This window comes from Podarcis vaucheri, assembly GCF_965113315.1.
Source record: "Podarcis vaucheri genome assembly, chromosome: 10".
Classification (NCBI taxonomy): domain Eukaryota; kingdom Metazoa; phylum Chordata; class Lepidosauria; order Squamata; family Lacertidae; genus Podarcis; species Podarcis vaucheri.
In genome coordinates this window covers 19,914,715-19,927,551 of record NC_138748.1, presented here as the reverse complement: position 1 = coordinate 19,927,551, position 12,837 = coordinate 19,914,715, and the positions used below count along the sequence as shown (strand labels likewise).

Sequence of the window (12,837 nt, the reverse complement as noted above, 5' to 3'; positions counted from 1 at the left end):
CTTATGATTATTATTTCGAAACAAAAGTGAGCTTAAAGAGCAAGGGGCAGAAGATGAAAATAAATCCTCAAATTTGGGGGAGGGGGCCTGTTGAAACAACAGTCTTCTGGCAAAGATGAAAAATCATCAAGGTAGGATCCAGATGGATCTCCTGAGAATCCACCACCCAATCTGGTGCCTTCCAGATGTTTTGTGATGTCTCTGTCATCAGCCCTGGCTGGGGGTGATGAGATTTGTAGCCCAGCAACATTTATGATTTTCTCAACTTGCTGTTTATCTGTGCACTTTTTATCCTCTGCTTTCTTAAAAGCACCTCAGTGTGAGAAATGGATAGGACCATTTTTTTATTTTGCTTTCTTTGACATATACATTTGGTCAGATACAGGACATAATTTGGAAACACCTTGGGAATTCCCAAAAGGAGGGGTGAAGGAAAGTTGAAATGAGGTGCAAAGGTATTCTGGAGCAAGTATGGCTGATTATCCCTCTTGGTCATCCATATGTAAATAATGCCCATGACTAAAATGTGCAGCAAGTTTTATGCACCAATGGAAGATTCAGCCTTCTCTTAAATAATGATGTACTACAAAGAAGCCTTTTTTGAAACACAATTTCTAAAACCAGTTTAGAATGTGTAGCATAGGATATGGTGTGGAAAATTCCACCAGGTGTGTGTTTGAGCCCTTGGTTGCGCTCGTGTAACGTAGCTCAAAGTTACCAGTGTCTAGGAGTATGAACTTTTCAATCCACCCCAAATCCTTTATTGCTGCAGGATAAGTTAATATTGAATGCATATGTTCCCAGGACAAGAGAATATAAGAGGCATGAGAATCTATGTCTACATTTCCTCCCCTCGTAGGTGATGTAAAACAAAGAAAACATTCCAATTTACAGATACTCCTAATACGGCATGGATGAATAACCTGCTGTTAGGTAACTAAAATTTTAGCAGAAGTGTTTCACAGAATCAACAGCAACACAGCCCTGTATAGCGTTACTGATCATGAGTTGTTAAGTGTTAGCACACTACTGGCAAACAGTGATCAGCAGTGAGTATGCCAGGTAGATTTTCTGCAGTTTTTGAGGAGGGGGTGAACACTTGTTTCTTTCTCATGCTTATTGTAGGGAGTAGCTTACCTAAACAGAAAGATAATAGAAGAGGAAATACTTATCACAGTTGAGGTGAAGCAACCAATAACCACTAAGCTCATGTATGCGCAGCCTTAGTTACTTCTGCTTTAGAACCTGTTTCTGGATTGCCTCAGAATCTTTAGAATACTTGGAGAAGTTCATTCAGTTGTCCAGAAGCTTTGGTCAAACAGGAGGCAGTTACATCCTTCAGGGGTTTTTGCATAAATCCCTTTTGTCCAGGTCATGTTCACATTGCACTGAAGGTCCATCTGGCTAAGTTAGGAAACAGAAGGCAGGATATTGCATTAGTGATATTTTCTTGGGCTCTTCCTCATCCCCTGACCTTTTTCTCCCATGCAAATTCCTGCATAGGAAGCCTACACACTATGGTTTTTATTTCCAGTCCACGTAGTTATGTACAAGAGGAATAAGAAAAAAAGATGAGCTCTGGTTCGGTTTCAGAATGTGTTACTGCTGGGCACTACCTATTATGAGAATCTCTCTCGCACTCTCAGTGGAGCAGCTCACACGCTGCTGCTCCTAAAATGTTTTCGTCAGGCTTCCTTAAATACATAGAGTTGCTTTGTAGATAATGTGGCAAAATAAAACAAAACCTCAGGACTCCCTGGTCCTGAATGGGGCAACTGTGCCCCTGAAGGACCAGGTGAGCAGTCTGGGAATCATTTTGGACTCAGCTGTCCATGGAGGCGCAGGTCAATTATGTGTCCAGGGCAGCTGTCTACCAGCTCCATCTGGTACGCAGGCTAAGACCCTACCTGCCCGCAGACTGTCTCCCCAGAGTGGTGCATGCTCTGGTAATCTCCCGCTTTGACTACTGCAGTGCGCTCTACATGGGGCTACCTTTGAAGGTGACTTGGAAACTACAATCCAGAATCCAGAATGCGGCAGCTAGATTGGTGACTGGGAGTGGCTGCTGAGGCCATATAACACCGGTCCTGAAAGACCTACGTTGGCTCCCAGTATGTTTCCAATCACAATTCAAAGTGTTGGTGCTGTCCCTTAAAGTCCTAAACAGCCTCGGCCCAGTATACCTGAAGGAGCGTCTCCACCCCCATCCTTAAGCCCGGACACTGAGGTCCAGCTCCGAGGGCCTTCTGGCAGTTCCCTCACTGCGAGAATGAGGTTACGGAACCAGGCAGAGGGCCTTCTCGGTGGTGGCACCCACCCTGTGGAACGCCCTCCCATCAGATGTCCGAAACCTGGATCTTTCCATCCAGGGGATTCTCCTTTCTATATTTTATTTTTTCCTTGTCAACGACATAAAATTCTTAGCGCTTTGTTCTGATAATCAACTTCTCGTATAGCTTATCTTAAACTGTAGGGTGCAAGTTAGTGTATATAAGACCAAAAGTAAAGCCCGCAAAGCAAACACTTAAGTACAGCTTTTTCGGTATAATTTATTCTTTATTGATTTTGGAAAGGATAGATATAACCTGAACACCAATAGATTTAAGAGTTTTTCTATTTTGGAATAGAAAATGGAACAGGAGATGTCAAGATTCAATCTGGTAATAAATTTATAAGGATTTCATTCATTCATTTCAAAACTGAGCTTATCTATCACAAAGCTGAGTACTTGGCATGTTCACCCATCAATGTTACTCAGAGTGCTCTGAGTGTTGTATTTACACTAGAAGGGAGGATTATAAATGTTCAGTAAATAAACAAATGGAGAACTCTTCCCATTTCACTTGCTGACTTGTGCCACCTCAGCCCCAGTACGTACCTTTCTGCTCCCAATCTTGTGTTGCTCTTTCTGTCCGTATCTGTGAACCCCAGCCCCTGTGCAGCCTAACACTATTAGTGAATGTCATTTTCTCTAAAACAAATAAAACCATATAGGGGAAACAGAAAGTTGTACAGCTAGGAAGCCACTGCCTCCATAAATGTCCTCCAATTTGCAATGAAAGAAGATTGGGGCTGAAAGACAAATGCAGTGTGCATGTTTATAGTCTAAGCAGTGGTGTCCAAACTTTTTCCAAAGAGGGCCAGATTTGATGAAGTGAAGGGCCGTGAGGACCCACCAAAGTTAACCTTTAAGATTGAAGTTGTTGAGTTTTTTCTATGATTTTACCCCAAAGTTGTTGAGCTTCTTTAGGGTTGAAGTAGTTGAGGGGTTTTTTTTAAGGATTTTACCCTACCCCAGGAAATAAACTGCCACAGGGGCCAGATTAAACTAACTGGCTCCCAAACGGACTTTGGACATGCCTAGTCTAAGTTATATGTGAATACACTATGTTACTGATTGTTTTACTGGTACATCATGATGGAATGTAGACCAGGTGCCTTGTAATTTCTATGGGTTTTGGCCCATTAGCACGCTTATCAGCATCTCAACACTTATTTGAAATTCCTCTCTTCGTCTTTGAATTTCATTATTATAATATTTTTCCAAAGGAAATTATATGAACCATCTTTGGGATGTTAAAACTGCAAAGTTTACCTTCGTCGAGGCCCTAAAACTGCTTTCTTGCAAAGCAGTGACCATCTTTGCTGTGGGACGAAACAAAGGCACTGTGCACGAGTTGCAATATTTGCCCTTCCCATTTAAAACAATGGGGAATGGGAAAGCAAATAACAGAAATGGAAAGGACAAGCAACCTGTGATTTCCTTGAATTTTTGTATGCATTAAAATGAGCAGAACAAACCAGAGGGAACTTTCCGAGGGAAATACATCTGCCATTACTATTTTATCTCTGCCATAGAAGTCATTAACTCTCAAAAAGGCAGTGACCTTAGCCTTATCTGAAGGAGTGTGCATGCACACGAAAGCTTATACCCAGAACAAACTTAGATGGTCTCTAAGGTGTTACTGGACAATTTTTTAATTTTATTTATTTATTTCGACTGCATCAGACCAACACGGCTGCCTACCTGAATCTTAGCCTCACAAGTTCCTCTTCTGACATTATGTTACTTACTGAGATCTGTTTTACACGTTACGTGGCAGCAATTTGTGTTTGTCAGTGGGTGAACTCAAGACAACCAAGTAGCGTTAAGCCAGTGATCAATCTCCACACATGAGTTTTAAATGTTAAGGTTTTTAAATGCATCCTTTCAACTCTTTTACAATTGGATGCAGGCCTTGGAGGGTACTAAGAAGAGGTAACATGAAATGAACGTTGAGGCTATTTCTTGTGCAAGACTACTCTTGCTACCACTTCCTTTCTGTCTTCAGCAGCCTCTTCATAAGTTTATGCAACGGATGGCTTCTGGCTCTGCATGTGCAGAGAAAAATATAGGGGAGCTACTAAATCTAAAGAACTGCTGGATTTTGTGTTTTCAGAAATGAGGTACCAGTCATGTGACTCTCTATCCCAGTACCCCTGGGTATAACCTGAAACCTATGTGAGCCTAGTCAAGGCAGAGGTGGTGAACCTCAGGCCCGGGGGCTGGATGCAGCCCTATTTGGCCCACCAAACTATCCCTGTCCCTTACTGACCCTGTTTTGCACTCCAGATATTTTTGCATGGTTGGAATATCTGCCTGAGCTCTGCTCATGCCTCTTGCTTGTCTGGATGAAGGATCCAGAAGGATGTGTTATGTAGAAAAGATTCATCGCTCTGCCCACTTTTGCTCTGGTCCTGCTCTCAGAAGCCTCCCCATAACAGAATATGGCCCCAAGCTGAAAACAGTTCCCTACCTCAGGCTAATCTGCTATATACTGCTCTCATAAGGCATGAGAATGCAGACTTTCGGACTTTAACAGTGAACCAGGATCTCCACACCCCCCACCCTATTTTGCTTAACCCTCAGAGTTATGGAAAACTGGAAAGTCTGCAAACCCTCCAAGTGTCCCTATTTTCCATGGACAGTCCTGGATTTACAGAAGCTGTCCCAGTTTCTGATTTGATCCCGAAATATCTTGCTTTTCCTTAAAGGTAAAGGGACCCCTGACCATTAGGTCCAGTCGCGGACGACTCGGGTTGCGGTGCTCATCTCGCTCTATAGGCTGAGGGAGCCAGTGTTTGTCCGCAGACAGCTTCCGGGTCACGTGGCCAGCATGACTAAGCCGCTTCTGGCGAACCAGAGCAGCGCATGGAAATGCCGTTTACCTTCCCGTCAGAGCAGTACCTATTTATCTACTTGCACTTTGACGTGCTTTCAAAGTGCTAGGTGGGCAGGAACTGGGACCGAACAACGGGAGCTCATCTCATCATGAGGATTAGGGAAATTAGGAAAATAGGGAAACTTGGAGGGTCTGTAATCAAATAGGTCTCCCTATATTCATTGGAGAAATGCTGGAGAGCAGACCTCCAAGTATGCCAATTTTCCAGGGACATCACTGATTTAGAGAAGTCATCCTGGTTTCTGATTTGACCCCAGAGTGTCCCGCCTTTCCTTAAAGGTAAAGGGTAAGGGGACCCCTGACCATTAGATCCAGTCGTGACCGACTCTGGGGTTGTGGCGCTCATCTCGCTTTATTGGCCAAGGGAGCCGGCATACAGCTTCCGGGTCATGTGGCCAGCATGACTAAGCCGCTTCTGGCGAACCAGAGCAGCTCACAGAAATGCAGTTTACCTTCCTGCTGAAGCGGTACCTATTTATCTACTTGCACATGACCTGCTTTCGAAGTGCTAGGTTGGCAGGAGCAGGGACCAAGCAACAGCAGCTCACCCCATCATGGGGATTCGAACCTCTGACCTTCTGATCGGCAAGTCCTAGGCTCTGTGGTTTAACCCACAGCGCCACCAGCGTCCCTGTAACTGAATAGGGCTCCCTATTTTCATTGGAGAAATGCTGGGGAGCAGACCCTCCAAGTATGCCTATTTTCCAGGGATGTCCCTGATTTAGAGAAGCCATCCTGGTTTCTGATTTGACCCCAGAATGTCCCGCTTTTCCTTAGGACATCCCTATTTTCATGGAAGAAATGTTGGAGGGTATGGAGTTTTTTTTAACCCCGGGAGCCTTTTGAAGGCAATCTTGTACAGTACAAGTAAGTCCCCGTCCCCCCCTTAAGCTCACTATTTTGAGACATTTTGCTTGGCCCACTAAAGGCTACTTGTGTTGGTTTGTTTTTTTTTAAAAAAAAACCACACCACGGCTTTCCCCTACTCCCCCCCCCCATCAACCCACAACCCACCTTAGTCGCGTGTTGTGGTGCCTGCTGTGTGTTTGTTTACAACTTTAATTGGCGGCTTCCCCGGCTGGAGACGCCTGCATGCAAACGGTGCGCGAGGGGGCGGAGGAGGTGGAGCGGGGCGGCGACGAGGGGGGGGGGACGGGACGGGACGGGGGACGGAGAGACACGTTACTTCTTCGGGAGACATGAATCATCCCAGAAATAACACCGCGCGAGGTCGTGGCAGCAGAGAGCAAGGCCGGCGCTGGAGCGGCTGGGCGCGTTTGCTCGGTCTCTCTCTCCCTCGCGCGCCCTGCCTGCGAAAAGATGGCTGAAGCTGCTGGCGGCGGCGGCTTTCTGGAGCAGCTCAAGTCGTGCGTCGTCTGGTCGTGGACATATCTGTGGTCGCTGTGGTTCTTCCTCATGCTCTTCCTCGTCTACGTCCTGAGGGTGCCTCTGAAGATCAACGACAACTTGAGCACAGGTAGCGAGCGACGACGCTGCAACCCCCCCAAAAAAACTTGCAACTTTGCGCAGGGGGGGGGGATACAACAAGGGCGCGCGCCACGGCTGGGCGGGAAAAGGCGAAGGGGCAACGGGGAAAGAAGGCGTCGTGCTGCAAACTTTTCCTGCCTCTCGCGTTGCTCTTTCCCTCTCCTCCCCACAGACTGGAAAACAGCAACAGCTGCGACACCCTTTCCTCATATTTCTTCACATAGGCATGCTTGGTTTGGGGGGGGGAGGGTTGTGGTTGAGGGTCCGCCAGCTCCCCCCCCCCCAGTTTCCAAATCCACCCCCTTTTTTCAGTCTGATGCGCCCGCCCCCCTTCTTGCAACCGGGCGCTTTGAGGGCGGGTCGAGGACAAGGGACGTTTTTAGGGGAGTTTTAATTTCCATGCTCGCCCAAACCGCCTTTCCTCCCCGCCTCAAAAATTGTTCAGCCCCGCTAATAAATGGTGGGTCGCTACAAAAAAGGGGGGAAAGGAAGAAAGACGTTCAGCTGGAAGAAGCAGCGATGCCTTCCTGCTCCTCGTCAGGACTTGAGGTGGGGGGGACCTCACACGCAGAAGGCGGGAATAATTTGGGCAAAGGCATCTCCGCCCTCTTTCTCAGTGGAAGATGTACGTTATCTAGACGCATCTCCTGGGTCCCAGCTGTGAGGAGGTGCTGGCAGACCACCTTAAGAAGAAGAAGAAGAAATAAACATTGGATTTGCTGGGTCAGAATAGAGGGCTGGTGGTCATCTATGGCTTCCCTCTGAAGACTCCTGAGCGGAACGGGAAGGTGTGATGGTGAGACCCTGAACTCTCCTCTTCAGAAGTACCTGCAAGGTGTACTGCCTTGCAGTTGTCGATAGGGCCACAGATTCCCCACCCCTGATAGCTCTATGTTGCTGGACCACAACTCTTCGTTGCCCTTGGCTGTGGGTTAAGCTGACAGTGGAATGAAAATGAAATGGCTGGGGCTAATGGGAGCTGGAGTCCCGCAACATCAGAAGCACTTCAGGTTCCCCATCTGCGCCCTGTGGATTTCGCCTGTCCTTTCTGAACACAGTTCTAGCCTAAAGGTCATAATTGTGAATTTGATCACTTTCCACCTCACCTGCTGTTTTGATGCTTGGTTGGCCCAGTGGTAGAGAGGCCCCTTCAGAGCTTTTGACAGTTTGTTTGGGATTTTAACACTCTGAATGATCTGGTGTCATTCACAAACTTGAGTCTTTCCCTAATTCATCCCAACTTCAAATAATGTATGACTGTTAAATTGCTCCAGTGTGGATTCACTCTTTGGTTTTTCCCTCTTTGGGAAATCTTTTCATATTTTTTTCTTTTTCCCCCACCTCCCGCAAAAGCAGTCAAAAGCCTCGCGCTCTTTAAAGGGGCTCCGCGGCTTCTGCGGGCTTTTCTTGGAGGGGGGGGAATTTAACTAGGAAAGGCTATTAGAAATCAGTGTTAAGTTTTCCCCTTCATCTGCTAGCAAGTCGTGTACTACTTTGTGTCGCAGGGAGAAGCTAGAGAATCTACTTTGCCATTTCAGGTTGTTAGCACAAGTGGCAATAAGAAATTAGCATGTTTGCATCCCCCAAATTCTTCAATTCAAATATAATACCGATAATATTTGCGGGTGAAGGTAATTTGTAGGGGCGAATCAGTGGGTAAGAAGTAGGTTGCTAAACTGTAGCTTCGGACAGAATTATGGCTTCCCACAAACCAAGAATTGAAGCTTCTAAGCTCCATTCTAATGTCCAGTGGAAAGAGAGGACAGAATGCAGAGGTTTTGAGGCTGCTCATATTTGTTGTAATGGCAAAGAATGTTTGCTGTTAGTATAGCTACTGTTTATATACGTGGCTTTTGCATACTGTACTGGCCTTGCTGCTTCCCCTTTTGGAGTGTTCACATTTCAAACTGATGCTGTTGGCCAACCATCAAAAGTTATGCAAGGTAGGAGAGAATTGTAGATGTTTTGGGGGGCACATTCAAATGGAATGGGCCTAGAGATTTGCAGAAAAGTTCAGCTTCTTTTGCCTGTTATAAATGAGTATTTTCATTGGAGGAGGGGCACATTTGTGTTTGAAGAAACAACATTGGTACATGCATTATGTAAAATAGCTGTGAGTGCTGCTTTTGTATTATGCTTTATGATGTCGTCTTGAGTATTTTTCATGAAACATAGGCAAAGAAATATGGATTTGTACTTGTAAGCTTTTGTATACAGAGATGGGAATGCTGAATGTAGTGCTGTGTAGCTCAAGGAAAATTGCAACTAACCAATCCATAGTTCCTACAGAGATTCCCCTGTCCTCTGTATAGCTGCAACTAAAACGTTTTAACTGTGTTTTAAGTGCAATATACAATGTGACACTAGGTGGCGATAGTGATCCTTATGGAAAATTCAATGTATTTTTAAAAACATTTTTTTAAAAAGCATCTTCAGAACGTTTTTCATATGTGTGTAGATTCCATCGGGGGAGAATTTGAGGAACTGCCTTTAAATGGGTGTACCTAAGATTTTTTTTTTATTAGATTATTCTGAAATTTGTGAAGGGCTCACCAGGTAGGTCTTCCGTTGGGTGTAGTGCAACAGCATTGGAGGGTCTAGCCCCTGATTTATAATATTGGATGACTGTTTGGGCCTCCCCTCTTAGCTATGCAAGCACTATAACACTTTGGTTTTCAACAACAGTTATGATTAGGTTTTTTTAGCTACTTGATTGGAGGCCAATCAGGCCCAGTTCTCACTGAGATGGTTTATGAAGTAACATATCCGTCATGTAAATCCCTGATTGCACTATGAAGCTTTCATTCAGACACAGGTGTGCCATGTAGTGAAAATTATACATTAGTTGCATCCATTTTATAAAGAGGGTAACTATATCCTTTTCAGCAATTAATAAAGGTAAAGGACCCTTGACAGTTAAGTCCAGTTGCAAACAACTCTGGGGTTGTGGCGCTCATCTCGCTTTATTGGCCAAGGGAGCCAGCGTACAGCTTCCGGGTCATGTGGCCAGCATGACTAAGCCGCTTCTGGCGAACCAGAGCAGCGCACGGAAATGCTGTTTACCTTCCCACTGGAGCGGTACCTATTTATCTACTTGCACTTTTTGGTATGCTCTCGAACTGCTAGGTTGGCAGGAGCTGGGACTGAGCAACGGGAGCTCATCCTGTCGAGGAGATTCAAACCACCGACTTTTTGATCAGCAAGCCCTAGGATCTGGTTTAGACCACAGTCATCATCAAATGGAATCATGGTTGGCCTGTCAAGAAGTTCTATTGCCAGTTTCCTCCACATACTTCTGTTATTTTCAGTTTTTAAAATCAGAGGTCAATTTTTACCAGTCTGGAAACTGTATTGCCCAGCTAAGCAATATCTATAGTATCCTGTAGAAATAGGTCTCAGATAAGTGATGGTAAGCAGAGGAGCCTTAAATTTATAACTTATTGTAAATTTCCGTAATGCAGATATGATAGTAAAATAGAAATTACAAAATGTATGATGCAGAATAAGCTTTGGAGTATTATAACTATTGCCAGCAAGGAAAGGAAAAACAGCACAGTCATTGTGTCAGGCAAGAAACTAAAATAAGCACCCGAGATGAATGTGTTCTTGCCTTAGTCCAAAATAACCCGGCGTATGTTCTTAGCATTGATAATGTGCTATGAGGTACATATTTTTATTTTTTTTTAATAAAAATCTGCTTAAATTCATCTTGGCCTTTTAAAACCCTGCTATTTTTTATCCTGGCCTTTTATTCAGTCTCATGTCTTCTTTTGTTTACATGTAGTTAGAAATTAACAGAGCAATCCTAACTCTTAATCCGCACAGCCGGCGGGGTTTAAGATTCTGCAATGGTATCCCTCTGCTGAGTTGTGTGTGAATGTAGCTGTCCCACTGGCTATCCTTGCGGTCAACAAAACTGCTGCTGCTGGCACAAGAACCTGAAATGTGTTTGAGGGTGCAGGCAGAACAAACCTATTTATGGATCCAGTTGTGCCAGCCTGGAGCTGTTCCACACAACCTCCCACACTTACCTGGGAGTAAACCCCACTAAATTCTTTGAATTTAATAGGACATGCTTCAGGGTAGATATGTTTGGGTTTGTGCTGTAAGAATGCGAACTTACTGACCACAGTTCAGTGCAGGATCCCTTAGAAATCAACAAGCTGAAGCCAAATTGCGTTTGTGTTGGATGGTGGCCTTCCCTTCTTAAAGTCTATTAAAAATTTAAGGATGCAATTAGTCTTGCAGCAGAAAGGTTGTGAAAACCCAGACAAAGAGGCTCCTGAGAAGCGTTGGTTTCACAGGAAAGCTGATAAATCTAAAATGTGACTTCCCAAAAATAACCATGATGGTTTCAGTTGGTTTTGTTCCTCCTCCCCCCTCCCCCCAGACAATAGCACCTCCTTTCTCTCTTTTATGACTGTAAGTGAGATTGCATTCTGTGTTGCAGAATAACAAAGCTGCTTTTATTCAACATTTGTTTAGTGCAGGGGTAGGCAACCTAAGGCCTGTGGGCTGGATGCGGCCCAGTCGCCTTCTCAGACTGTCTGGGAATCAGCGTGTTTTTACATGAGTAGAATGTGTCATTTTATTTAAAATGCATCTCTGGGTTATTTGTGGGGCTTGCCTGGTGTTTTTACATGGGTAGAATGTGTGCTTTTATTTAAAAAGCATCACTGGGTTATTTGTGGGGCATAGGAATTCATTAATTTGCACCCCCCAAAAAACTATAGTCCGGCCCACCACATGGTCTGAGGGACAGTGAACCAGCCCACGGCTGAAAAAGGTTGCTGACCCCTGGGTTTAGTGCTAATGCAGTAGATGCTGACCAGGAAAACAATGCAACGAAACAGACCAGGCACCTGCATTAAGCAAGAAGGACCAGGGTGAATAGGAAATGGTTAGCCGGTAGGGGGCAAAATGGAGAAAATGTCAGACTGTGGTGGAAAACATTGCTATGCGAGTTTCTTCATGCAGCTTTGGATTCATGTATGCAGCAGAATTGAGATTCCGACACCTGAGCTAGTGCAGAATAAAATGACATTGAATAGCAGGTGCTTTGTAATAAAGTACCCGTGAAAACAAACAAATGAAACAAAACAAGGAACTGGGGATATGAAAGTAGAGATACACAAATTCAAAAAAGTGGAGAGGACCAAGAATTCTGACTGCAAACACACTATACATTTAAAGCACCTCCCCCCGAAAATGGAGGTGACGATCAGTTTTAGCCCGAAATACAGAAGGTAGCTCCTAGATATTCCCCCCCTGAAGAAATACTTCCATGCATCACCCCCCACCCCTTTGTCTGGTCCAGAAACAGGAAACCTGATGAAGTGTTTGGATCTTGAGGACAGGGAGAATTTATATTATTTTAATTTATAGGCTGTCTCTTAGAGCAAATCTATCTTACAAGGCTGCTTACTTAAAACAACCATAAAGTACAGTCTCACATTTCAATAAAAACAACTGGCAGCCTAAAACAATTCACAGGCCAGTAACACATCATTATAATTAACTGAAACAACTTGAGCAGTTTCAGACTAACACCATATAATTCCTTTACAGAGACGTAATGTGGAGTTTTAAGGCCTGTTTAAAAGTCTGTACCAGTGGAGTCCATATGCATATCACAATAATATTCTCTGGCGATTGTGCATAGGATTGTTGACTTAGTGTATTTAAGTATACACTATACAACAGGGCAATAAGGAAAAACCTGATTGTTTATAAGTTATCATAATCAATACATTCATGTTCACAAACTTTCCGGAAATGAGCTTAGCTGCAAACCAGCCTCTAATGTTCTCTTGCTGTCTTTTGCAATGCAATTTATTTGGTGAACGTTTAAGGCACCCTGCGGTATAAAACAGCCAGTTTCAATCTCCAGCATCTTCAGTTAGGGCTAGGAGAGTTTGAAATCCTGGACAACCATTGCAAGCCAGTGTAGATGAATGACACTGTGCAGTTGGTAGAGCTTGATGCAAGGCAGTTTCCTATGTTACTAGCTTTTGGAATTATGTAATTATTTTCTTCAGGACATTTTTTTTTTTTTGGCAATAATAGGTTCTGAATGCATTCTGCTTCCCATAAATAAAGCACAATCTCTGCTATGTTTGATGCTGAA

At 44.3% G+C, this 12,837-nt stretch overlaps 1 protein-coding gene across 3 annotated transcripts in view; it reads left to right on the top strand.

Moving 5' to 3' along the window:
- The first annotated feature begins 6,382 nt into the window (after positions 1-6,382).
- The window catches only part of ST7 (suppression of tumorigenicity 7), a 92,670-nt gene continuing 86,215 nt past the window's right edge, over positions 6,383-12,837 (top strand). For 2 of the 3 annotated variants that reach the window (XM_082239729.1, XM_082239728.1), the window contains exon 1: positions 6,383-6,699. In XM_082239729.1, the coding sequence (XP_082095855.1) occupies positions 6,543-6,699 (157 nt within the window). In that variant the 5' untranslated portion in view covers positions 6,383-6,542. Of the gene's footprint in view, positions 6,700-7,182; positions 7,507-12,837 lie in introns of those variants that run through there. The other variant, XM_082239731.1, reaches the window with a different exon arrangement.